This window comes from Hylaeus volcanicus, chromosome 8 (assembly GCF_026283585.1).
Source record: "Hylaeus volcanicus isolate JK05 chromosome 8, UHH_iyHylVolc1.0_haploid, whole genome shotgun sequence".
In the NCBI taxonomy this organism is placed as follows: domain Eukaryota; kingdom Metazoa; phylum Arthropoda; class Insecta; order Hymenoptera; family Colletidae; genus Hylaeus; species Hylaeus volcanicus.
This window is the reverse complement of record NC_071983.1, coordinates 12,284,075-12,311,951: the sequence shown is the minus strand read 5'-3', so window position 1 is coordinate 12,311,951 and position 27,877 is coordinate 12,284,075. Positions and strand designations below refer to the sequence as shown.

At 36.2% G+C, this 27,877-nt stretch overlaps 1 protein-coding gene across 1 annotated transcript; it reads right to left on the bottom strand.

The window, feature by feature from the left end:
- Nucleotides 1–818: 818 nt before the first annotated feature.
- On the bottom strand, nucleotides 819–27,299 carry LOC128881055 (uncharacterized). The gene is made up of 2 exons (XM_054131724.1): nucleotides 27,053–27,299; nucleotides 819–7,824 (listed from the first exon to the last, which is right to left on the bottom strand). Exon 2 carries the CDS (start codon nucleotides 7,817–7,819, stop codon nucleotides 6,854–6,856), a length of 966 nt encoding a protein of 321 aa, XP_053987699.1. The 5' UTR covers nucleotides 7,820–7,824; nucleotides 27,053–27,299; the 3' UTR covers nucleotides 819–6,853.
- Nucleotides 27,300–27,877: the final 578 nt, after the last annotated feature.

The following is a 27,877-nucleotide window of genomic DNA, read 5'->3' as shown; positions in this document are numbered from 1 at the left end:
AAGTGGTATCAACTTCCACGTGGATTGTTAGCGATTATTGTTTTAATTACTTTAGAAACCGAATAGCACGTAATGTTTTACAGTAGACATAACGCAATAGTTTAATACTCAAAAGATGTGACTGCCAGTTTTGAGACAGTAAAAAGAATTCCATTTAACAAATGGACAGTATATACCTACAAATCTTACGTTATATTCCTTTATCTATTTAGAATAACGAAGACATTAACTTGGCCTGCTTCTAGCGAGACATGGTGTATAACTTCTCAATAGTATGTATGTACATGCCTTTTCTACATATTGTCACGCAAAGATTTTTACTCGTTTTTTACAACTAAATTGCAGAGCGCGAGAACAACAGACATTTTTTATATTCTTATATACATATATATATATATATGTATATATATATATAATATATACATGTTATAGGAAGAAGCTCAATTGTATCGAACCATGGCATTCAGTGTAACGAATAAAAGTATTTATAGTATTTTGTACATATATGTATTACCTATGTATACCCGACGAAAAAAAGGACGAGCATTGCTTTGTGTTTTTAATCGCGGAACGGGAAATATGTAAAGTTTTAGTTTCAATCTATTAGTGCATCACAGTTTTATTTTCATTCTAAACAACGAGGATGTTATACAGAAATGACATACGTTTTAAAACTCGATACTTCAGAAACAGTTTCATCGATTCTATCGATCAAGGTCTTCGATTTTATTTTAATTTAATTTAATTTTAAATTTCAATTTAATTTAATTTTAAATTTCAATTTAATTTAATTTTAATGGATCTGAAGGTCCTTCGAACTGGAGGTCGGATGGTGGCTAAACTCTAAACCTCTAATGTGTGGGTGGAACGGTGGTTAGCTCATAAATAAGTAGAAACCCCTGCGAACAATTATATTCTTGAATTCTTTGATTTTAAACCATTTGTTTATCTCTCGTGTTTGTTTCGTCTTATAACTATCCAAAAAATTTGGTACGTTCGTATAATTTTAAAACACTACTTCGTGGTATTTGCCTTGGAGTTGAAACTCTCATGCTTAGATTACATTGCTGCACCCTACTATAGTTGGATATGTATACAGGGTGTCCCACGTCATTTGTTATAAAGCTATAACTCCAAAGCTATCGGCCGTATGCAAAATTGTTAATATGGAAATTGCATGGTAAAATGGGGCGCGGTTATAATTTATTGAAAACGCGTTAGTATTAGGTTGTCTCAAAAGTTTCTTTCGCTTTATTAATAAGTAACAGATGCACAATATTTTATGTTTTATGTTACATTACTGAATTGTGCACGATTCATTTTGCTCCATTACTGTTACAACATGAATATCTATGAAATTAAATTGTCCATTTATATAAACACGACCATATAAAATAATCGAGTTAATATTTCGTTTCGGACTATTTGATGGTACTTTTCAAAACGAATTCACTGGCCTGTCATATATACACTAAATTTTTAATTAGTTTTCGAGGAGGACAAATATTTTAATTGAAAGTAATACGGTACATGTTTAAACATTTATGTTTCTGTTCGGCACGAATAAGTTTTACTTCCAGCATTCGTTTAATTAAAAGTAATCCCTTGTGTATACGTATATGTATGCTGAAATTGTAAGGTATTTCTCGCAAAAGTCGCAAAACCGATACATCGATTTTAAGGTACTAGAAGGGTGCTAGAAGGGTACTAGAAGTATTTACAAAATCGGATGATCGAATTCTTATTCCGACGCCGCGTCCCCAAACGAGATGCGAGCTTAAATCGAGATTCCACCCAAAGTCGGTATCCTCGAGACGAAGGGAATGGTACTGCCGGTATCTATGAATTGAATCTCTTTGAGTAAGTAGCATAGATCTCCGAGAGTGCTTCCGCAACCAGACAGAATATAATCCCGTGCAGACTCGCGTCCCAAGTCAATATTTGTGTTACGTGAGAGGGGGAAACATATGAAACACGTCTTCTTGTCGACGCAGCCAACCCGTGATGTTAAGGATTCAAGGAAAATACGAACGCTTCGGTTTCGTGGTTTGAAAGAAAAATGGTTGAATCGATTTAAGTTTTCTGTATTTATCACATATTTACAAGGTATAGAACGTCGCATTGTCGACACGAAAATATACAAATACAGTGGGTGTAGAAAGTATTCGTACACCGATTAATTTCCAAAAACAACGATGTAGAATTGTAGTTTATTAACTTACTTTTTATAAACAAAGACATTCTACATATTCTCGGAAATCTCTAGAATAGATAGATTACAAAAAAAATAGCTATTTATGTAAGTTACGAAATTAACAAAAAAAAGAAAAAAAACAATTAATCGATAGAAATATCGAAGGAATAAGTATTCGCACGACTGTTTAATTATTAAAACTTCATTAAAAAGAAAAAAGAAATTTACATTAATTTATAAGTAGACCGCGGATCTTTATGCATTTATAGGAAATTTGAATGTGCAAGAAACTACAAAACGCAAACAATATGCAAGAACATAAAAAAGATTGAAGGAAAGGTTCATGTTATAATATTTGCAGAATAAAATAAATTCCTATTTAAGTTAAACTTTTGTAGGCACGTTCGCGAAGATTTTATTTTGCATAAAGTTCCGCAGTCCATTTATAAGTATAGAATACTTCCTTCGTGGGATTTCCTTTTGATTTTATAATTATTGTAACTCTTCTAAGCGTTAAATTAACTAATTGTCGATGTTATTCGGGATGGGATTACCATTCATCTATTAGAGCCATTTTTAAAAGTACTTTACTGGAAATTTGTTGTTTTCTAATTCGTACGGAGCAGTAAACTAACGTGTTTACGTTACAAACTCTACTGTAAATGCTTCGTCATAAGAATCGTACAAATACTTATTGCTTCTATACTTTTACCCACTTTTCGCATTTTTTCGTTAATTTCACAAATTATATCAACTAGTAAATGTTGTTTAGACTATATCTATCTTAGAGACTTCCGAGAATATTTGAAATATCATTGATTATAAAAATAAGAAGTTAAGAAACTACAATTTCACAAAGTTTTTTTGGGAAATTGATCGGTGTACGAATTACATTCTACACCCACTGTATGACTTCGACTTGCAAATGAATATAAGATTACGATACGAAACGCTACGATAACATTACACGCTTCGCAATCACGATCTCTGCCGTTGCACAAAACGATTGACAGTTAATATATATGTATATAGTTGCATATACGTTACGCTAACTCTTGAGCAAACAGGCATCCTAATACTCGATGCAATTCGTTACCTATGTAAATATACGGTTACGTGATCCTTAATTAATGGACGCATAAACAGGCATGTAAATATGGATACTTCATAAATAATAGCTATACATTTAAGAATAATTACACGTCTGCTCGATGTGGAGTACTCAATTGGAAAGGAAGTATAATAATACCATTTAAATGGGCGCAATAAATTCATGGTAACGGGGTGAATTATCGAGCGACACAGGAGCCGAGGGAAAATTCCAGACTTGGAGGACGATAAATTTGATGGTCGTTGCTTTGGTTTCCACTCTACCTTCCAAACATAAATTCAACCGTTTTAACGAATCCCTTGTTGGGCGTGGTAATAAATATTTTTGCAATGAAACAGAGCTATTAAATGGCAAAACCTGTTGAGTTGGGCCAAGGTAGAGCCACCGTTTCAAATGTAGCGTATAAAAAGCAGTTACACCCATCGAAATGATCGGGTACATTATACTAGCGATAATTTGCGCTGGTTCACTCGAAATACTCGATAGCCCGGCTTTCAAGGTGCAATCCTTACACGATAATAGTCACGTTCACGTTAATTTTTCTATCAGAATCATAAACAGCGTATTCGAATGTACGAATTACAATCTCTAAATATCGACGTTCATATTTGGTTAAAAGCACTTAATACCATTGTAACACGAGAACAGTGAACTCAGCAGCGTCGAAGAATCGTGTCACAATGACCATGTTAAAAACAACTGAACACGTAAGTGCTGTAACTTCAACATTTCTTTAAACTTAGCGGTTCTCTATTATTTAGTTACGCATGTGTTTGTTAGACAAAAAATGTGTACGGTTACTAATAGGCGACGATAGTGATTTAATAAATACGGTTCGTCCTTTTCGCATGCTAACGATATTTTTAATCGATGCTGGAAAATTAATTGTCGTGGATTGTAAAATGTAATTTATAATTGATACCTTTAATTTTCCAGCAACTCAATTGTTGAGTCGAGTTTGACACCACCCGTGATTTCTCACGAGAGTCAATGAGGAAGAATAGAACATATTCCATTTTATCGGTCTGTGCATTCTATTGAAATACAATTCTTTGAAAACTATGATTAAATACTATTGTCATGACTAGACTGCGAATGTTTATGCAAATTCGTATTTTTACAGATTTAGGTAAAGAATAGAGAGTATGCCTTATCATTTGAACAGTGTAACATGTATTTTATTTTTGATAGTTTACATATTTTTGCATTCATGGATATACTTATACATATTTCCACTTGGCATAAATACATAAATATCCGCAGTCTAATCATGACCTATTTACAGTCTAACGATAAATGCTTATTAAGAAGTAAGTTACTTATATACAATTGTATAATAAACATAACAGTTAAGTACTTCTTTTCATCTAGGTACGGCATTGAACAAAATTTAATCAAAGAAACCATTAAAATTTACGATTGAAATAGGTAATCCGTAATGACAACTGTTAACTAAATTGATCATAACTTTCTCTGATGGTGCATTATTCGTATTCAATAACTAGCCATCAGATTTATCTGTCTTTTGGTTAATTACATTAATTTTCACTCATCAAATGATTATATTTGAAATTGTAATTGTGAATTGTTGTTTTTATAAAATTTAGATCAATAATCTTTTCGTAAATTTGTATTTACAAATTTGTATATTTATATAACTTATAAACACGCGAAAACTTTGATTCAACAGTTCATTACAACTTCCTTGTACATTTGTTACAAACCTACGGAAGTTACGAATTTATACATTTTTACAACTTTCTTCAATTCCTTAGTATAAACTCTTAAAACTTATATATTAAAATGTTCTTGCAATTGTCGATCGTTATGGACACAAAAATGTATGTATTTAAACATTTTTGCAACCTTTTTGCAACCTTTTTTCGTACAACTGCTACAAAGAAACAAACCTTTTATAAATAAATACATTATTCATGAACAAATATTAAGTTTCATTTAACATAAATAGAAGCACTGTACATCTTTTCTGTTTCTTGTACAAAGTTTAAAAATTTGATAAGTCGAAATCGATTTTAATAAATTTAATGTCTATACTCCGCGCCAATGTCTCGAAAAACTGTATATACAGGATGCTAATGAGAATGTAGAATCTTTTTCAGGATGAATTCCACACATCAAATCAAATAGTCTCTCGTCATTTCGCAACCTAAGGTTTGATACCCAGATACGTGATTTCTAGTGCGCGTCATTTTTATTCCAGTCAGCTGATCGCACTGCAGAGCTGTGACGCAAGTTAAAAAACCACTAAATTTTCTTTAAAACTTCCTGAAATATGTTATTTATTTATTTGTTACAATTTCTCCCAAATAAAGATATTTTATTTAAAAATTAGTAGAAAATAAATCAGTGGCGTTATGTGTAAAAATGTAATAAATAAAAAAAGATCAATTACTTAAAAAAAAGATATGCAACTTGGGGATTCGAACCCTGGTCATCCGCGCAATAGCCTAGAATTTTGTCATTACGAGGTACGATTAATGAAAATTAATCAAAAGCGTAAAGTAGATGGTCAATTAACTGAAAATTTCAACGGGGAACAACTACCTGAACGAACAGAAATTTGTGTAGACAGGAGCGCCGCCATTATTATTGAAAAACTCCTAAAAAAATTCTTCTACAAAATTTTTGTATGTTGCCTAGGTTGGCATATGCTACCGTAGAAAATTCTTTTTTGAATGAAAGACTGTTTCTAAATAGCCCGGTAGATAAAGTGTTAAAATTGAAAATTTAAATTATATTCTCATCTATATAAATATATAAATAAATTGTAAATAAGTTAAGTGGAAATTAAATAGCATTCCATTGCCACGAATGCTAAGATTATATTGACTTCGAATCAGATCTCTAATTTGAGATTCGAGAATCAAGTCACCTTTGCCGGAACGCCAATCATTTTATTGGCACTTCGAGTTCCAAAGAAATGAAACCTAAAGAAAACCTAGTGGTGTCTAAGAGTCACATCTCGAGTCCAAAGGGTTAGACAATTGAAAACCTAAACTGACGCCACTAATATTGGTATCGTGAAAGGAAGATACTCGTGGCGCTAATAATCTGTTTATTTTCATTCGTTATAAATGTATAGACTTGAGACTTATAAATTTATAGACTTGTGTAGATTTGAGAATCAGGTCACCTTTGCTTCGACAACAATCATTTTATTGGCACTTCGAGTTCCAAAGAAATGAAACCTAAAGGAAACCTCTCGAGTGCAAATGGTTAAATCTTGGCGGCCAAGGCAAAACGCTTTTCCTAGACAGTGAATGGGTGAAATAGTTGTCATGCCGGAAAATTGTCAGCATGTAAACCTCCTAACTCGACGTCTCGAGTTCGCATCCTTAGCCCGCACTCACCCATTCATCGCGAAGCAACGATTCGACGAGACTCGCGAGCCAGCATTCCTCGTACGCATACTCCTCAAATTCTCGATACTCCGGATCGTCGTTCGAAATGCGAACGAGGCTACCAATTTCTACAATCCCAGGTAATCGTTTCACGTGTCGATGGCAACGAGCTCCGGCTCGCGGTCTTCAATAATAAGAATTATCTTGTTCGTAGTCCGAGTAGCGAAGGGATTGTTGGGCCGACGACGTTCCATCGGATTTCAGCAGGAAGAAGCTAGTCGGTTTCCCGTTGAAACTGTACGGTCCCTTGTCCATGTTGTGGACGAAATCGTCGGGTCTATTGATCGGCTTCGCGTTGCTTTGCCACTGATAGATCGACGTCGGTTTCCCGTTGCTTACGAACTCCGCCGATAGGCTGTCCAGATTCGTGATCGGAGTGTCGCTCGGTTTTTTGGCAGGCTTCTTCTGCCATTGATAGACCGACGTTGGCTTCCCGTTGCTCACGAAATCTATCGGCAGCTTGATGAAAGGGTTAACGGGTTGTCGATAGACAGGCTTGGGTCTCGCGGGCCTCGTGAACGGTATTTGCGGATGAAGATTCGAGGTCGAGTAAGTGGGAGGATTCGAAATGTAGCCCAGACCCGGGACGAACATGTAGGGCGTAGGTGGCAGCCGAATGTAGAAGATGTCGCTTTCTTGGTACCTGTTAGCGTCCGCTGCTGACCTCTCGTCGGTATCGAAGCTGTTGTCGCTGTAATCGATGTCGTACGGTACGTCGGAGTATTGTAGCTCCGAGACGATGGGATAGTTAACGAAGATGGCTTTGTGCTTCCGATTCTTCTTGGCGGTTTTCTCCTTGCCCTCGTTAGGCTGCTTCTGGGCAGCGTCCTGCTTGGTATCCGCTCGATCATCTTGGCTCGGGATCGAAGTCAGCGGCGTGGTTCGCCAATCTTTCGTTCCACCGTCGGTCTTCTCTGATTGCTTTTTTGTCGGTTGATTCGTCGCGTCCTTGGCGGTGACAGGCTCTGTTTTCGTGGAAGCTGGAAGCACGTCCTTGTTCCGCGGAAACAATCCAGCGTTCAGGGTGTCCCGAAGGGGCATTGCCGTCGCGGAAGCTACGACGGATACCAGCAATACCAGTGACGTCCTCATCGTGACTGAAAATAATAAAAAAGAACATGAATATTTCTGTTCGGATCTAGTGATTTCCCCGTATAAGTATTGGGTTGTTTGGAAAGTTCGTGCCGATTTTTAAGAAAAACTCAAACGCGACACATTTGAATTTTTGATGTATCGAATTACATAGGTACCATTTTGTTTCTCTGTTTTCCACAAAACTTGAAGATTCCGTACTCCCAGAATTTCTCATTGTGGTCAAACTATGGTTGCGAGGCATCAACGGTCCATTTTATGGTCTAATTCGATTATGGGATTAATTGTGGGATTAAATCAAATCAAAGAGACTTCTTAGTTGCACGGATTTATAAAGGGATAGTACGAGTGCTAATATAATATGTTGCTACTCAATTTCAAATCGGACACTTTTTAGAGCAAAATGTACAATTTTACTAAAATTAAGACATCTTGTAGTCTTCTGCAATATCTCAATATTTAGAAGTATTGTTCAACATTTTGAAAATGACTAACTTCACAGGAAGAGTATATTAGGTTGTCCCGAAAGTTTCTTTCGTGAGCTGCATTCAATTATTTTCTGTGCCAGTGTTTATATAAATAGATAATCTAATTTCTTAGACATCGATGCTGTAACAGTAATGAAGCGAAATGAATCGTACACAATTCAGTAATGTAACATAAAACATAAAATATCGTGTATCTATTACTTATTAATAAAGCGAAAGAAACTTTTGGGACAACCTAATACTAACGTGCTTGCAATAAATTATAACTGTTTAAGAACTACGAAATAAACCTTACTTTAGCGTAACAAATTTTTTAAAAATATTTTTTTCTCCTTGTTTTAAAGAAATATCTGCATTTGACAGCTTCTAAGCCCTGAAATCTATATTTGCGGCCTATTTGATACTCGCTAAAATTTTAATAAAATCGAAGTCTTCTTATAAAATTCTGTCACTTTGATAAATTATACTTTTTATATTTTATTTTAGTAACGGCCATAATCAAAATCGTGTAATAATTTATTTGTTCCATGTGTTTTCTATCTCTGCTTGGCAAACAAGATTATTAACAACTTGAAACTCATAGAAAATTCTTTATGCAAATGCATATTTTTATAGAGAATAGGTAGACGAATGAGACCTGGACAGAAATTTATGTCGTGATTAGATGATTCCGCAAAATATATTTTTTATTTTGCATATTTTGCATATGTTGCATATCTTTTGCATATTGTGCATAATCTATCTAAATAAGATAGATGTGCCTAAAGGATTGATCAGCTACGATATAATTTACATCGAAAAGTCAACGAACGTGTCCACAAAAGTTAACATTTGTCATTCTTAAACATTATATTGATAAAAGTATTTCACGATTAACTAAACAATCGTCCCCATAATGGAAATTCTCCTTTGAGCGTGTAAAACGTCATTCAGGCTGGATAATAGCCCCGACTCGAGGCGTATCATCGGCAAACGGGCCAAAACAAATTATTGGCTCATCTGGCTTTGGACATCCTCCTTAAGGATAACTCGTTTTCTCGGGAACCCTCGATGCCGCTATCGAACCCTCTCCGCCTCGTCCTGCGTCACCGCCGGGGCCATTCTCCGTAGTCGACGTCGAATAAATCACGGCCCCGGTGGCAGCATAAGCGAAAAGAAGAGAAAGAGGATCGCGTGTTGAAGATGGAGACAGGTGGGTGGCTCGAAGGGAAGAAGAAAGGTATAGGGGACAATCTCTAGGCGGCGTTTAGACGGTGCGCGTGCATTCTGTGAGTTAAAGTTTTCTTCTCCCCTCGCGCAAACTGCGCCGTGAACTGGCAGTAACAATAACACCAGGAATGGAGTAATTGAAAAAGGGTTATAAAATCGTCCAGTCACGCATTCCTATTCGCGAACTTCTGCTCGAAGACCTTGCAGAAGGTCGCGGACGAGAAAAAAGGGGAAACGAGTCGCGCTCGAGCCAGTTCGAGAAGAGAGAAAATCTAGCGATGCCCCGTCTCGCGTTAGCTTAGGCTCGCGTAAACGTATCGTTTTTTTTGTTTTTTATTTATTTATCACGCTATCAAACCCCTTACGGGATTATTATACATACATTGTAAATGAAATCAATCAGTACACATTACAGAATTAAAGAAACTTAAACTTAGATACATTGTAGTACTACACAAAACTTAAACTTAGATACAGTTACTATATAAGCACAGTATACATGTTAGTATACTAGAAACGATATGCGATTTACGACGATAAGTCATGAGATTTTAGAAACTTGTCTCGTCTGAAACGAGTTGAAACTCGTCTATCAATTTTATAACGATATTTCCATGTCGTATTATTTAGAGAGTTTGTTGTAAATATTCGTTCACAATTTGCTAGTTACTTCCGTGTCGGAATATTGAAAATAAATTAAAAAAGTAAAGATATCCAGCGGAATTCTTGAGAAGGGTATACAAATAAGATTATAGAAAGACGACATATACATGTGAGAACTTTAAATATAATAACATTCAAAAATTATTCGTGTTAAGAAGACTGACAATAGATAGACAGACAAATATTATACATTAAGAAGAAAGAAATGTAACTTTTAAAGATGTAATTGTTAGATTCGAACTTGAATTGTGTGTATTAGGGATGTTATCTAAGTTGCTAAGTATACACAAGTCGCGTGGACCTCGTAGCTTCTGATCGTTTGTTTGTTTGTTTATTGAATCAAAGTGCGTACATTCGTAGCAGTAGTTTGCACTACTATGCGATGCTCTCTTTTTACATTTTCTCTTTTAAACGTTTTACATTAATGCTTCTTAGTCTCTATTCTTACTGGCTATCCTTCTTATAACTAACCGCAATAAGGAAAGACAGAACAATAAACTTCTTCAATTTGTAAGTCGAGGTTGTAATACTCTTTATTATACTATGTTAATATACTTTATATTGTTAATATTAATGTTAATAAACTTAATAAACTTTATATTTTATATGTAATACTCTTTATTATACTATGTTAATAAACTTTATATTGTTAATATTAATGTTAATAAACTTAATAAACTTTATATTGTTAATATTAATGTTAATAAACTTTATTTTTTATATAGGACTCGTCTATTTAATATATATTTTATATAGATTTTATTGTATAACAGACAAAAAATAGAATCTTTTTAGAAGATATATACTTTTTCCTTACAACCTAATAATCCTCAGTCTTCATATTAGGCTCTCTTTGTAGTCTATGTGTACTTCTGTAATACTGTATGTATCGTAACCTACTCGTGGTTTTTTTTTTTTTAAATTTTAATAGGAACTTTCCTTGAGCTTTTGAGTTTTGTTTTCTCCTTCTATCTTAATATATAACTATCACGTTTTCTTTGTCGCTTCTGATCGCAGCAAGAACGCTGCAGCGACCTGATCGGTAATATCGTTATAATCGCCCGGCACTATTTGACCAGCAATCGCCTAGCATGAGTGCCGTTGACAACTATGTCGTTGCGTACACGCTGTGCCCACTGTGAACTCGCTCAACACGATGAAAAATTAAAATCACGTAGATAGTTTGTGCGAGATGAATAAATGCATGAATAAATACTCGGTGATTGTTACGGGATACCCGGTTATTATCGGCGTCGTGTTCCTTTTTCACGGTCGTGCCGCTGTCAGTAAAGTAAACCGACTACCTTTTCATCCGAAGATGAAGCAGATCGTGTACAGGTACCTCTCTTATCAGCCATTGGTCTTATTTTAATTGTCACGGCTTCGTAAACTTGACGAGTTGCATTCACACGAAATGTTTCACTTTGCTCGTCAATGTCGAGTGTTTGGCTCGCGCAACTCTCGTATTAAGTTTCAATTCATCTCGAGAAAGTCCAATAAGAACATTCGCCCGTCCGCGGTATTATTCAGCGGGATAATCAATGTTCTTGCTCGTTGGCAATAAAATGTTCATTTTTTCGTCTACGGAATTCTTTTTTAAAACCTGCAGCGTGATTGAAACGAAAACGAGTTCAGTCGGTCGAAAGTTATAAATAAATCCGCTTTTATAAAGTAATTCCTTAAAAATCTCTCGAGGGATTTCCGTTGATCAAGACGGGTGACGAGTGAAATAACAAAATACAACTTGTCGTTTCATCGACGGCTCTCGTTGTCAGTCAACGATTTCGTTTCTCATTTTACGCTTGGGTCCTTGATGTCTCCTTACGACTACGGACCGAGTTTACGGTTTCTTTTTGCACTTTTTCTTGGTTACTTTTTTAGCGTCACCGCGTAACACGACGCTCAGTGCACCGTTATTCTGCCGAAACGAAGTGCGGGTACGTGTATGCGTGCTTCTTTCTGAGGACAGCCTTGTCAAGAACTCGACGATGCCGCCGACACGTGACGGGAGGTACGAGACGAGAATCGTGAGTTGCGGTGTGAAGGGAACATTTGTGGAATAAGGATTCTTCAATGAGGCGTTCGAAGCGTATCTTCGTCACGTGTCGTTAGGATTCTTCTCTTCCGTTTCGTTGTGCTCGACGTTGCTTCTGGCGTTTCCTCAGTTTCCTGAATCTCCATAGATGCACGCAGATATACACGGTCTGTCTAAAAAGAAACCGAACTTTTGCTACAAAAAGAAAAAGGTACAAGCAAAGTTTTTACACACGCGTTTATTTACTCGAAATAATCTCCCTCCGCGTCAATACAGCGCGTAGATCGCGTAATTAACATTTCGAAGGACCTTTGCAGCTCCTGTTTCGGTATCCCGTTTAGTACGGCGGTTACAGCGGACTGAATCTCCGAAATATTGCTATAATGTGTCCCTTTCGTTGGAATTGGCATTGTTACCTTGGATCATTCGCCCTACTCGCCTGATCTGTCTCCCTGCGATTATTTTCTTGTCCGAAAATTGAAAATTCCAACGAAAGGGACACGTTATGACAACATTTCGGAGATTCAGGCCGCTGTAACCGCCGTACTAAACGGGCTACCATAAGAAAAAAATAAGAATTTTGCAATAACAATAGTTATAAACAAGAAGAAAAATCATTTTTGCAAAGTGATCAACTCGAAAACCTGTCCGGCAGCAAAATGTAAAGGGTTTCATCGATTTCATCGAACTCAGGCCGAACGTACGTGAAATAGTACAATTTTCGATAAAAAGCCAGAAAGCTCTCAGAAAAAGTGAATCGCGTTGAATTAGAGAAAATGATAAAACGTCTCATCGATACAGGGTCTTCCATTGAGAGATTTCATTTTAAGCTGTTATATAGTATTATTACTATATGAATTTTAGAAATTTTAATTATTGTCCACGCGCTCTCCATGTTCGATATTATTTAGTTTCTAAAATAAAACACGAGCAAATGTTCCCGACAACATACTGCACTTTCTACAAAACTGTAGTTTTTACGCGTCCAACTGCTTCTTTTCTTTCTTTTGTCCATGCTTTCTCGGTACCCGTCAATTTTCGAGAACGAAGAGAGAGTAATAACAGAATAATGGTTGTTGGACCGAATAATTGCATGCTAATCTTAGCTATAGTCTCTGAAGCGAGAACGAGACCACTTTTTACTTTCCGATATATTCGGAAAGAAATTATCGCAATCGAAGAGATTGTTACTAACATGTTTCTTTGAGAAAAAAACACATTTCAAATATTAAAAAAAAATTATTTATTACGTATTTATATCTGCTTATCATTTTTCATTTGTTTACTTTTAAGTTTCATATTCTCGTTTCAAGATCACATTTAATTTGAAGTAAAATCGATCCGCAAATAGTCGTTCATTCCTCGCAACTTTATTTTTCTATTAATATATTCTTACGTGTAAGCAATTTTCCAAGATTTAATTTTTCACATCGAATTTAAGCAAACTTGAGCGATTGAGTGTTCATTATCGAATGAAATGAACGTGGAAACACACGTAAGCTTAGCATTGGCAACGAACACGAAAGGCAACGATATTTCTGGTTTAACGGTGTTTCAAAGAAATCCATAAAATTCTATTGCGTGCATTCCTTTTCCTTTCGAGACGATTACGCTCTTGTTTCTGTTCAATTTTTCTCCTTATATGGATTCTCTCGCAATTTGCGAAACACGACTGTTAATTAGACTTCGACGCTTCGTAACGGTAACTAATTTTCTATAAACAACGCCGGAGTATAATTTACTGCCACTCTTTTGGTTTTATTTTACGTTAATATTCGTCGCAAGACGAAACGGGCGTGTTCACTCTCTTCCCAGTAGTTTCGATTATTAATCATCCCACGACGCTGAGTTCTAACTTCTAATACTAATCATGAAAATATTTAGAAAATTTAAATTAATCATGTATTTTTCTCCAATATTGATTTGTAAATGTGAAATTATTCTAACATAATTATATGATTAGTATACATGTTAGTATACTAATATACATGTAGTATACAAGTTAGTATACATGGTGGTTCTGATAGCTGTGCCAGAGTACCTATGGTTCTGTTCAAAGTCGATATACATAGAACAACTCTACTTAAACGCCTATAACTTCAGAAATTTTACGAACATTTCTATTCAGCTACATATTTTTGCATTTTCCTGATGTGAATCGCATAGAAGCTTTCGAATAAAACAAACATCAATAAAATCGGTTAACGTACAACGGATATATTGTAATATCATGTCATGAATCTGTTAGAAACGGTCGATTTTTCGTAGGATTTTCTTTTTCCTTTCTTCAACCCTTAGCCAATAGAAGTTTTTATGCTATTAATTACTTTTTGCATTATTATAGGTACCAATCAAAGATCTAACTACCTTTTCCAATGGTATGATCCAAACCGAGTCAAGGCCTCTTATTATAATTATACAGGATTCACTAAATATTTAAAGTACTACGAGTACTGTTTAGAACTCGACAATGTAGAAAAGGTTCCTATGGGAATAGTCTGGCTACAAAGAGGGAAGAGGTCAACCAAAACCCTGTGGATTGAAAAACGAAATCGTAAAACTACTTTTGAATAACACTTTATAATCAAAACATAACGTATCCATAAAATTGTTGTTAAATATTACACGATTCCATTAAATGGATATGACTCTTGTGATAGGACATGTAATAAAAAAGGTTTATATCGCTAGGGTTAACCCTTTGCACTCGAGGCTTTTTTTCTGGTATCTGCCAGCAACTCGAGATGCTTTCTTGGCATTCTATTGCCAGAAATGCTATGCTTAGGTTGACTTCGAAGATGAGATCTCTAATTTGAGATTTGGGAATCAGACCACCTTTGCCTCAACGACAACCATTTTATTCGCACTTCGAGTTCCAAGGAAATTAAACTTAAAGAAAACCTAGCGATGACTGAGAGTCACCTCTCGAGCGCAAAGGGTTAATAGTCGAAAAGTAAAATGAGATGTTATCACCGCAAAGAAAAGAACAATATTCGAAGTAATAAGTTATCAGCGTTGATAAGCGTTGACGTAACAATAAGTAGCGTCAATTTGAGCGTTGTCGAAGGTTGCACGTTACTCATAGATGGACCGAGTCTATACTAGACTTTCCCATAATTGCACCGACATTCGCGAAGGTCGGATCAACTGCAGGTGGTTCTCGCGAGATCTCAATCATATAAGTCAAGGTATTCTGACTCCATACAATGGTCTCTTCCTGTCATTATCACTGTGTATAGTAGAACTCTGCGTTTCACAACAGCGGTTTAGTTCAATTTCCTAACTGTATACCTACGATTCGGTGTACAATCGACTTGTCTTGTAAAAACTGTATCCGTTAGAAGGACAGATCCAGTTTCTTTCTTAGGGATGACTGGTAACTGTACGATGTAATTCGTCACTGATAACAGCTCTTATCGATACGGAAATGTCGATACAGGCAGAAAATAATTGAATGCAGCTCACGAAAGAAACTTTTGGGACAACCTAATACATCGCATAGTTCTTTTACGAACATTTTCTGAATGTAGCTCTTTTAAAAGTGCCGTAAAGGATAAAATACAGTAACCTACTACTCGGCAGGGAAATATTAAATGGATAAGTATTAGAAGATAATTTCCTGAACAATTTTGGCTAATTTTTCTACACAGAAAAAAAACATTCTGTTCTCACTTATGTCTCGAATTTTGTCGCGTCTCACTATAGAAAGATTTCAAATTATCGATAAAGTTGTTGTAATAACTGGTCCTCCAATTATATGGGACAATGTATTATTAAATAAATACAAACCATTTCTGCTTGTATCGAGTATAGGTACCGTAAGGAATCCACGTTCGAAAAATCTCGGTATATAACTGTAACAAGATCGTCGATTTCGACCATGTAATAATACAGCAATTTCAAAACACGATAAGAGTTCGGGTCCGATCACGCGTTACGAAAACCGAATTAACCTCTTGGGACCTTAGCGGATTCCACAGGCATTTTTGTAACATAAATTTCTACGCGAGAAAAGGATTCCCCGTAGCTTCATTACGACAACAGACGTGACGTTTGTACGTACACGTCCCGGTTGCAAATTGCAATATGTTCAGTCGAAAGGTGGAAAAAATAGGGAAAAAACTTGATTTTTATAAATCCACGAATGTCGATCCGACGTAGGTGTTAATCTTAATTCGAGCGAAGCTCGGATCACTTGTGGGGGAGTTGCTTTTTTTGGGCCAAATAAGTAGCTTCTTCATTATTTTTTATTAAAGAAAATATGGAAGATTTTAATCTAAAAATGTACACGCGGTGTTATTACTATTTCAGTATGATGTATAAATTTCTATGGAAAGATTTACTTAATAATATATGTACATATTACAGTCCATGGACTGTGACGCCGCAGAATAAACATTGGTCACCGGATGACATGTTTTCTGCCGTTCAAATAAACTGAAATAAAAGATTCAACCGGCGTTACACAACTGATTTTATTCGTATATTCAAATTAATATGCAAACTGAATGTAAACGAAGCGCTAAGTACTTGATATTTTAGATTATTGATAGCGTTTCGGTTAATCACGTATCAATGATTAGTTGGTGATAATTTTGGTGACTGATTACCAGACACCGATACAAGAAATATTAATTTATTGTAATTAAGTTTATGAAAAATAAATACTGATTCAAGAAGACTCTATTCTATGTGCACGAAGGTTTAGGTTAAAGCGAATTAAAATAGTTAATTCTATGTATTTTTAAAACTGATTAAACGAGCAAAATATATTATAATCACGTATAGAATGGATGGGTATTTTTGTAAATGTATATACATATGTTCCTTGTTGTACGAATACATTTCAACCTCACTGTACGTTTAAATTGCCACGGAAACTATGCGATTAAATTTACATTCGGTAGATTAGCGAATCGGGTCAATTTCTAATAACGTTACAAATTAGAAAGATATTCTTGGTCGCATAGAACGATGTACGTAGAAATTAACGAAAGAAAAAGTGTTGTGTCTAACGAAGTGATTAAGTCAATTTCATGGAAATAAGTGGTTTCCAGCAAGAAACATTCGCTTAACTCAATTAGGAACGGCAGGCCACGGACTCGTGCACTTTCACGCTGATTAGTCGCACTTGGACCGATTAGAGTCACTTTTGTTAGACGTACCTGCATTATTCTTTTATACTCGTTGGTCAAACGAGTATTCGGACGCGTACCGTTAGAGCTCACATAAAAATGGATGTATTTCGTTAAAAACTTGCATCACGACCAAGAAGCAACGGTACATTTACGAATTGTATCACATGAAAAACGATTAACCCAGATACGGTTTCGTGTATTTATAGAGAAGACACCTTTCTAAAAGACTCGTTACGCGTGTAATTTCTGTCGATAGAAACGACGTAATTTTTGTTTGTCATCGACTGTTTCAGTATCTTCGATCAGGTGTATCGAATCGTTGATCAACCGACTCGTGGGTGTGTGCAAATTTCATTTATTTATTTCACATGGTGAAAGGGTGAGGTTCAGCAGTTGCTGGCTCCACAACCTAACGGTAGATTTGTCAACCCAACTGAAGGATGGGACAAACGTTGAAAATTCTGCCAAGTATGGAAGGAAACGTGAAGAATAGTAAAATTGCGAAGAAAAATCGTTTATGGGAACAAATTCAGTCGCTTGCAAGAAGGAATTCCAGTATTTTGATCGTTCCGAGTAATTCAAGGAAAGTGTTCGAAATATATTGAAATTTTATGGATGTGATATGGTTGTATGCTTGTCGCTGGTTAACAATTATATTGGGACAAATTAAAAGTTTTCCAATCAAATTAAGCATCTTGTTTAGTCAACACTAATACGATGGTCTGGATTCTGCAGTTCGAGTTATTCTTAAAGGGTTATACTATCACTCTGGTCGTTTTAAAAAATTGAACTTTTTTTGCTTAGAGTACTCTCTAACACAATTCACAATTCACAATTATTTCTGTATGTTGAATACATCTAAGAAATCGAAATAACATTATAAAAATAAAGTATGTTCACACCATATAACCAATCAAGCAAACAGCATAATTTCACCAAATAAATGCCCTGAAATTGGAACAGTAAATGAAATAGACGTAATATTAAGCCTTTGGACTCGAGGACTTTCTTTCTGGTTTCTGCGAGCAACTCGAGATGTTTCTTAGCATTCTATTGCCATGTATTCTAAGCTATCTAGATTTGAGAATAAGGTCACCTTTACCTCGCCGACAATCATTTTATTGCCACTTCGAGCTCCAAACAAAATTAAACCTAAAGAAACGTTAGACATTGTAGATTTGCTGCGTGAAACCTAATGGTGACCGAGAGTCACCTCTCGAGTGCAAAGGGTTAATCGTAATAATAAGATCGAGGATAGAGAACCACATTTAAGAGACAACCACAATCTCAACCATACTTCAAGCCTGCGAGATTCTTCTTTTGTCTAATGATCTCGAGTCAGTTGTTTGCAATTTATCAAATGCTTCTATTTTCGCGCAGGTTGTTCCCGATAACAATTTACAAATTGCGCATCTTTTCGGTGTTTTGTTTGTCCTCTCTTCCTTCCTGGCGGGAGAGACCGACCGTTTACTCGGAGGGGTGCTACAATTTGTATTCAGAATCACTAGGAAGTGAAATCTCAAACCGGTCGGATACGTTGTCAGGCTACAAGCGTGCGAAAACTGCCCGCCACACCGTCGCCTGTTGCTAACCACCTCACGGACGAATCGACTCCGCAAATAGAAATGAGCTTTTATGCTCCCTCCTTTGCTACTTCTCGTCGAATAAATTCGGAAGCGGCCGCTTTCGAATTTTTTGGCGGTCTCGGCAATGTAGAACTCGACCATGATGTTATTGCCACGCGTTGAAATCACTCGACTCGACATTCTTTTCTAGATACGAATTTCGATTAACGAATAAACAATGGCGGTCTCATCGGATACTTGCATAAAAATTAGGATCTGGATTGCAAAATGAAATATTCTACAATAAATGGATAATGATTTAACTGTTCTTAACATCGCAAAATAAATGCGTTGCAGTTATTAGAACATTTAACTGATATTGGTTACTAATTATGTCGGGACACGTTATACATTTATTGTGAATTGAAGCATTTTTTTAGTCTACAATAATAGAACGTTTCGAATAGAGCCTCCATTTATACGTGTACGCGTGTATACGGGTTTCACGTGTACACGTAAAGTCGTGTAAAAATCCGTTTAGTAATTACCTGTGTCCGTATTACACGGTTATAATTATTCTGAATTATTTTTTTACAGTCAATAAATTGCAAAAAAAGAAATATGAATTTATTAATTACACGTGTACGTGTGTAATTGACACGCGCGTTTTCTGATATCCGTGTCTGGTAAACGTTTAAACCGGATACACGTGACACTTGTACCCGTGTATCGCATCGTACGTGTTTCAGGCGAGGGTCTAGTTCTGGACCCCTTCAGTTTGAGCAACTTTTGACACATTTTCGAAGCGAATAGAAGAAAAACCGCTTATCGTAAATCATGTCAATATAAAATATAAGTAGATACAAAAAAAATTTTAAATAAATTCCTAAATATAAGTACAAAACTTATACAAAATATTAACTAATATTTTAATTATTAGACTATTTATATTTACATGAATATGTTATTATATGTTAATTCTAATGGAAAATCATCTTTGGCATTCTACGGATAATTTTATTGCATGAAAACTGTCAGCTTTATGTAGCTGAGGTGCTTACGTTATTTACGTTTCGAAATATATCGTTCAGAGGAAATTCTATAATTTATTTCCAAAAAAACGTATATATTTTTGTGGATATAAAATACGTAATAAAATACGTAAGTGCTTCATATATACTTATATTATTGAATGTATGATATATTTTTTGATTCATTTCACTTTAATTTGGTGACATAGGTTATTTATTTTATTTCACTTTCACTCATACCGATACACTTCTTTCATCTGTAAAAAAATAGATTTTCCTCCTATTTTTTATTAATCCACATTTTAATAATTTTTCATTCGTGCAAACAGTAGACTTTTGAGTTTGCGCTGTCATTAAATAAATAACGCCTCTCAGATCGTCTGATATTTTTTATACAATTCTTCAAGGATAATGAAAACACTTTCTACGTAGTTATATATCGCTTTCGTTCGAATCAATTCTACAAGGTGCTGACGATTTTTACGTATCGTTACACGCTTTCCATAAAAGAAATGTTTGCCTGTCGCATTATATTCCAACTTTGTTCGGTAAAAATAACAGTCGCCTAGCTGTTTAGAAATATGGTATGCGACGAAGGTGTCGATTGCCTAGTGAACCAGACAAATTCTTCGCGATTTTCCCATGCTGTTCTCGCTGCTCGAATAACGTTCACAGTGTCCGCGGTATCGGAATACCAATTAGTAGCGGTGATAAAGATCGTGATCGTCGCACAGGAACTGTTTCGATCGCATCGTATGATCTTATGTAATCGTCTCTTCGTTTTTCAAAAACAGCTTTTCGGGCAATTACGTATTATTTTTATTGTTCATTTGATTCGGTAGCAATTCCTCTCCAATCGCTATTTATTATTAGTTTGTCTGGAAAGTCCGTGCCGATTTTTGGTAGGTGGTGCACGTCTGTTTATATTGGATGGTTGAAGACAATTAACATGGGTGCATCCCTTAAAAGGTGGAAAGGTCGTGGAACAAAATGGTATTTATACAATTCAATAAATATATATGAAAATTCAAACGTACCTTTGAATTTTTCTTAAAAATTGCCACGAACTTTCTGGACAACCCAATAATTTTAATTTCTTTCTCGATGTTAGTTATTTGTTTGATTTTTCATTCGGGTGAAAATTGAGACATCGCGCGATAGAATCTGTCGTCTTATTCTCGAAAATATACTGTGATCCATGAATAGTGTCGTTTATACAGGGTGTCCACGCTAAAGTGTGACAGTCGCGGTACTTCATTAACTGTTGATGATACGAAAAATTGTTTCTATGTAAATTGCAGGATAAAATGGGATCTCTATCGTGGCCTCGATCAACATTTTTTTATGTTATTAGGTTGTCCGGAAAGTCTGTGTCGATTTTTGGTAGGTGGTACAGGTCTGAATATATCGAAATGGTTGAAAACAGATAACATTTATACATCCCTTAAAAGGTGGAAAGGTTGTGGCACAAAATAGCACCTATGTAGTCCAATAAATATATATTAAAATTCAAACGTGTTTTTGAATTTTTCTTAGAAATTGGGACGAACTTTCCGGACAACCTAATATTAATGTAAAAGATATGATGGTGAAATTTCGTTTTTTAAATGGAACTATATATTTTTGGGGGGATCATGCGATAGTGGTTTTCAAGACGAATTTATTAAGCTTTAATATGTTCACCCACTTTTTATTAGTTTTCGAGATACAACCCTCAGAAATTCATTGATTTTCAGCGGAGACGTCTCGGCTTGAGTGGTAAGTCATGAAAACGGTCCTATTGTTGAGGTGTTTGACTCTGTCTGTTAAAACCGATAGCAAGGGTCTACGCTTGGAACGGCAGGCCCGAACAGTAAGAAACATGGAAAGTATTGTCCATCACGGTCTGAATGCACCATCGAGGATAGTGTGGTTCGTCAATTTTGTGTGTAATAAAATATTTTCAGAAATTAACCCTCTGCATTCGAGAGGTGACTCTCGGTCGCGAATCAACCAGCAATAATGTTTGTTTAGGTTTCATTTCTTTGGGACTCCGAGTGTTGATGAAGTGATTGTCGGTGAGGTAAAGGTGGCCTGGTATTCGAATCTCAAATTAGTTTGCGATCACGAGTCTTCGAAGTAAATCTAAACTTAGCATTCGTGGCAACAGAATGTTAAGAAAGCATCTCGAGTTGCTGGTAGATACAAGAAAAAAAGGCCTCGAGTGCAAAGGGTTAAAATTAAGTTACGTATTTATACCTACCTTCAGCTAAAACATTTACAGTGTCTCAGGGATGCGCGGATCACCCTCTCGCAGTCCTTCGGCACGCAATCATGGCTTCCACCTTTTTAACCGACTTCGAAATGGAGTAGGTTACTCAATTCGACATGTATATATATATATATTGTTTCATAGTTCCACCATTCGGTTTTTCTACGTACATAGGTGACCATTCGAGACCAAATTTCTGAGGTGCTTTCCTAAAAAAAATGCCCACAAAATGACCCCTCACCTGAATCGTTCCAAGTCACTTAAAACACTTAATTTTTCTATCGTTTACAAACGATCGAACATTTTTATCGATGTCAATTGAATTTACAAGTATGGTACAACTAACAAATTATTGAACTGTTATTTGGTTGTAATACACTAGTTAAAAGTATGTCAATTTAAAAAAAATTGTCGAGACTGGTTCGGTTTAGACGAGCTCACCTTAATACTTGCTAAGGAATGTAGCTTTCTTGTCGTACAAGCCATTGTAAAAATGTGTATTTTAATGTTTCCGCGCTTCGAGTAACATTTGCATGCGGATGGCTCAGCAGCCACCGGTTCATTAAATCGTGTCGAAAGTAGCTTAGAAGTTAGATATTAGCGCGATGCTCGAGTTAGAATCACTACCTTAATTCCATACGGTGATAACATGATTCGTGCAAATTACATATTTAGATGCTTTCGTTCGTTTGTTTATGAACGCAGCTTTACGCAACACGTGTAAAATCTAGTATAGTAGAATTGCAATCACTGCGTCCTTCGTCAATTTAACAGACATTAGGTACAATTATTCGGTACGTACGAAGTATACGGCAATTTCCGGCTCTTAATTATGAAAAGCTTCCTTGAATCACGTAATGGCGATCAGGCCACCATTATCGTTGTTCATTCGTCGATTCAGTCCATTTCAAGGCGCATCGAACTGGTTTCGATAACACGCGAATAAGTTTAGACAACCCGAGTAATTAATGGCAGACTAGAGAGCACTTTCCATGATGCACAAATAGTGAAAAACAAGCGTAACTCACGCTGCTTCACGGACGTCCTTGCCGCGGCAACTTGGACGAAGCAAGGTGAGTCGTACGCAAACGTGACCCCGATTCAATCAATCGTAAAATACGTAGTTCTCTCTATCTAAACTACGATGTATCGCTTATTATAAAAATATTTGTACCAAGATGCGTTTTAAATACACGGTAATAACTTTGGACACTTTATCATAAAAAATATCCCGTAGGATGAAAAGTCCTGTACGATTTCATGGTTTAAAATTGAATGTGTAACTTTAAGTGCTCCGTATTACATGACGTTGTATTGCACGTAAATACGCGTTTCGCTTTGTATAAAATTGTTTAGCAGATTTACTGTATCAACCGAATTTTTTAAAGATCCTGGAAATCGTCGATCTTTCGAAGTAAGCCTAGTCTTAATTAAAGAATTGGAAGCAGTAAATGAATCCGTGGAAAGAGACATTAAATTAATGCCCGACTGCAACCAGGTATTAAATCCCGGCGAAAGAAATACACATCAGATAAAAAAAAAAAACAAATGTAGACTCGGTTGATATTTTCCAAAATGTCGTTCAACGACACCACAATTGACCCCTCACCCCAACCTCCTGAGGGTAGGAGAGGGAATTATCTGCAATTCGTCAATAGAAAACCCCAACTCAACATTGTATTTGTGGTATTGTCGAATGGCATTTTTGAAAATGTCAACCGAGGCTACATTTGTTTTTTTTTTATCTGATGTGTATTTCTCGAGCTGTTCCCAATTTTCAACGATTTTTTGCTCATTTTGATTTGTATCTATTATAACGCCATCTGTGAGCCAAAATACAAAAATTCCTCGGTCAAATTTATGTATTTTTTTCTGGACAATCCGAATCTCCAATGAAAAATGGGGGTTCCCATTTATGTTTTTTATTTTCCTCCACCGCCACCCCCTGGGGGTGCGTTTGGTATCATTGGATGTCCCCTTTCGCAAACGAACAACCGTCATTACCCACTTGTTTTGATCCGATGCATAGTTCTCGAGATATTTCAATGTCTTCAGATAAAATGATCAGCCTGTATAATGAACGATATATTTAAGGTGGTCAAGATACGTGAAATACCCTGTATGTAGCGTTAGAATGCGAAGGTTCCCAAAGCGATATTCTATGTAACGTACGGAACCCAACGGACGCATAAAGTGACTCGTATTACTGGATCGTACGTATTTTAGAACTGTTATTCGAGCGTTATCTTTGACTCCACATCGTTCACGAAATTCCGCGTCCTGGAACAAGTGCTAGATTTTATCTACAGGAATAAAGATCACTGGGTTTCCGGAGCAAAAATGTTATCGTCGCAGTAAAAACGGAACTTTTCAAGTTCCTTATGAGGATGGGGGCATCCCTCTCGTGGAAATTGTGTCGGTTTAGCGCGCGACGATAATTATTAAACTGTTCTCCAAGCTCTTGCTCTTTCGTGGTATTCGATTTTGTTTACATATTTACAATAAAATGACGGGAGTAGTGAGAGTAAATAAAAAATTGATTTTGCAACTACATACTCGATCACTTGCGCAATATTTGGGATATAATGTAAATGGGATTTAGGACTTTGATTTTTTATAACAAAATACGTCGTGCCGTTGAACTAATTCTTATAGAACCAATTACAAAGTCAAAGCGCGCAGAAAACAAGCAAGTGAATCTAATTTCTTCATCTTAGATAAATGTACGCATGATTACTATTAATCGTGAAGATTGTTATCGAATCGAGTTGTGCGTAAAGTCGAGTTCCCGTCCGTCGGTCATCAAAAATTTAAAAAAAAATAATAAAATGTACGGTGGTCACGGTGACCGTTTGGAATTATCGGGATCCGATTATGGTATTCCAGGTATATGCTTAATGCGACAATCTCGTCAAAGACTTTTAGAAAACAAACAAGAGAGCATTTCCTGAAGGAGCGCTCGCGTGAAGGAAGCAAAGCTCGAGGTCTTAGCGCAAAGCACTCGAAAGATGCACCCTCCGTCATTGTCCTCTTCTTCTTCGCCTGCTTTCCTCCTCTTCTTGTTCAGAAACGCGTCGCAGCTACACGGATAACTGCGTAACATTGCGGCAACAAGGAAGTAGCTGTTGTATTCTCTGAGAATTACCGTTTTAAGATAAGGTGCAGGGCTGCATTAAGCCATGCACTTTAGGGTCTACAGCTCAAGGGCCTCCCTACGTTGGAGAAAGCGATGTCTCCGGAGATTACGTGAAAAATTATACTGTTCGTGAGTACCGAATCCGAGTATGTAAACGGTTTTCCGAGAAAGGTTTCATGATTTCGTTTTTTTTTTTTTTTTATGAAACGTTAAAATGCTATCGAGTACAGCAAATTTGTATAAAGTATTTATACAGCTAATAATTTCAACAAAAAGTTTGTATAACTTTGTTTATTATTTAATTTTTTTTTATATGAACAATGTTTACATTTTTAAATAAATTTCCATAACAAATTGTGTACAAACGAAATGAAATTACTTGCATCTTATATAAAAACATGAACAAAAACTCAAAAATTTATAGGAATATATGGGTAATAAATATTGGTACATGTTTGTCAAGAAAACAACAAATTTAATGCATAACCCTAAGAAAAGATTAATTGCTTAGCTATTGTAATAGTTAGTGGGATTACCTTTATACAGTATAATCGCTTTAAGTCTTCGTGGCATTGAAGATAGTATGATTTATTAGCCATTGTAGTATTGAAAATTTTATTCTACGTTCAGATTTACATTATGTAGAATTTCATGAATCAGGAACTGTACGAATACACATTACGTATACATTTCTATCAATTTCTGCGTTCCTATTTATATTTTTTTATAAGTTGCAAGTATTAGGTTGTCCCAAAAGTTTCTTTCGTAATTCGCATTCAATTATTTTGTGCGGTAGTGTTTATATAAATAGACAATCTAATTTCTTAGATATCGATGTTGTAACAGTAATGGAGCAAAATGAATCGTACACAATTCAATAATGTAACATTAGACATAAAATATTGCGTATGTATTACTTGTTAATAAAATGGAAGAAACTTTTGGGACAACCTGATACATTAATTTTATTTATATATCATTTGTTTTATAGATTTTTTATATTTCATACTATGGTGTCATAAAAGTATTAAATTAAAAACCATTAAATTTTATATTAAAAATGTATCCAATGTCTCTTATGATTTCAGAGTTACTAGCAAAAGTACAAATAACCAGAATTATTTCGAAGGGGTGTGTTTTCACTCTTAAAGCCGTTTCTAGGCCGAAGTAGAAAGGGGCGCTTCGATTAAGTTTCCATGAACTTTACTTCTAGAAATTCAAATTTTTCGGCATGTGTCGATTGCCAAGCCCTTGTTAGTTAAATATTTCAATTATCAAGACTCTTAGGTAGGTACCATCAAATATTAACCCTTTGCGCTCGAGGCATTTTTCTACAGAATCAAATCCAGTCCATTTTTATAATAAATTTCTGTGGAACCAAAAACTCTACTTCGAAGAGAAACATCTACGAACGTTCATGACTCAATGTGTTATTATTTCAATTAATAATTAGTTGCATTCTGATATAAATGAAATCGAAATTGTACGTTCGCAAAATCGCTTTTAAATTACGTATGTCGCCCTAGAGGCGCCACCCGAGCGCAAAGGGTTAACAAAAGATATTTCTTCCTAACATCTCTTTTTTCCCACTACTACCCTGGATACATTTTCTCAATTATTCCTATCGGACTAACAAAGATTGACATTCTCACGTCACCCTACGACACTCGCGTAACGACCTAATTAAAAGAGCTTGAAATTTGTTCGCACAACCTACCTCGTCAATCGTCTGGAAAGCGTAGGATCCACGGAGCAGGACGTCTTCAGGGTTGTTCGACGATTCCGTCTGGACGTATAATTAGGGGCGGCACCTGCAAGACACCCGTAAACGACCACCAACGCGACAACGTGTTGCTTTTCTATATCGGCCAAGCAAAACGGCGAGTTTCGGTCGGATTTTTCGGTTACGAATTTTTTAGATACTCGCTTTCCGTTTCTGGCCGGACACACGGCCGCGTTTTACGAGTTCACCGACTCCGTGAATCGCGATCTACTATCAGAATGAAGGCTTTTCTTAAGGCCGACTTGTACTTATGTCGCTGCCCCCACTATGGGGGCCCAACGGGCGCCCGCGAGCTCTCCTCAAGTTGTTGAACGTTGGTGGCCCGAACAACTATGCCCCCCTCCCTGAGGATAGAAAAGGAAATACGTGCCGGGACAGACGACATACTTTCGACGATTCACTCTTGCCTGGACACTTCCCTAGCTAAGCGACACTTTTGCTCATGCGGATCCTCAATTCTGTCGCGAGATTCTATTCATCACTTCGTCTCTCACGGTGCCCGTAGAATTGTGGTTGAAGACCACTCAAACAACCTCTCGCGCGTAGCGACAGGATTGATACGGTATTTATTGGTCGTGTTCGAGTAACGCGATGTTTGAAGCTCCAGGATATAGCGAAGGGAAACACGAAACCCTTTACTCGATGTGATGTTTTTTGAACTGGTCAACCCGCTAGTACATGTTATTCGGTCGCACCCTGTATACTTTGTTGATTGATACAAATTTTCGTTTCCTTCTTGACAACTAATATTTCAGTCTA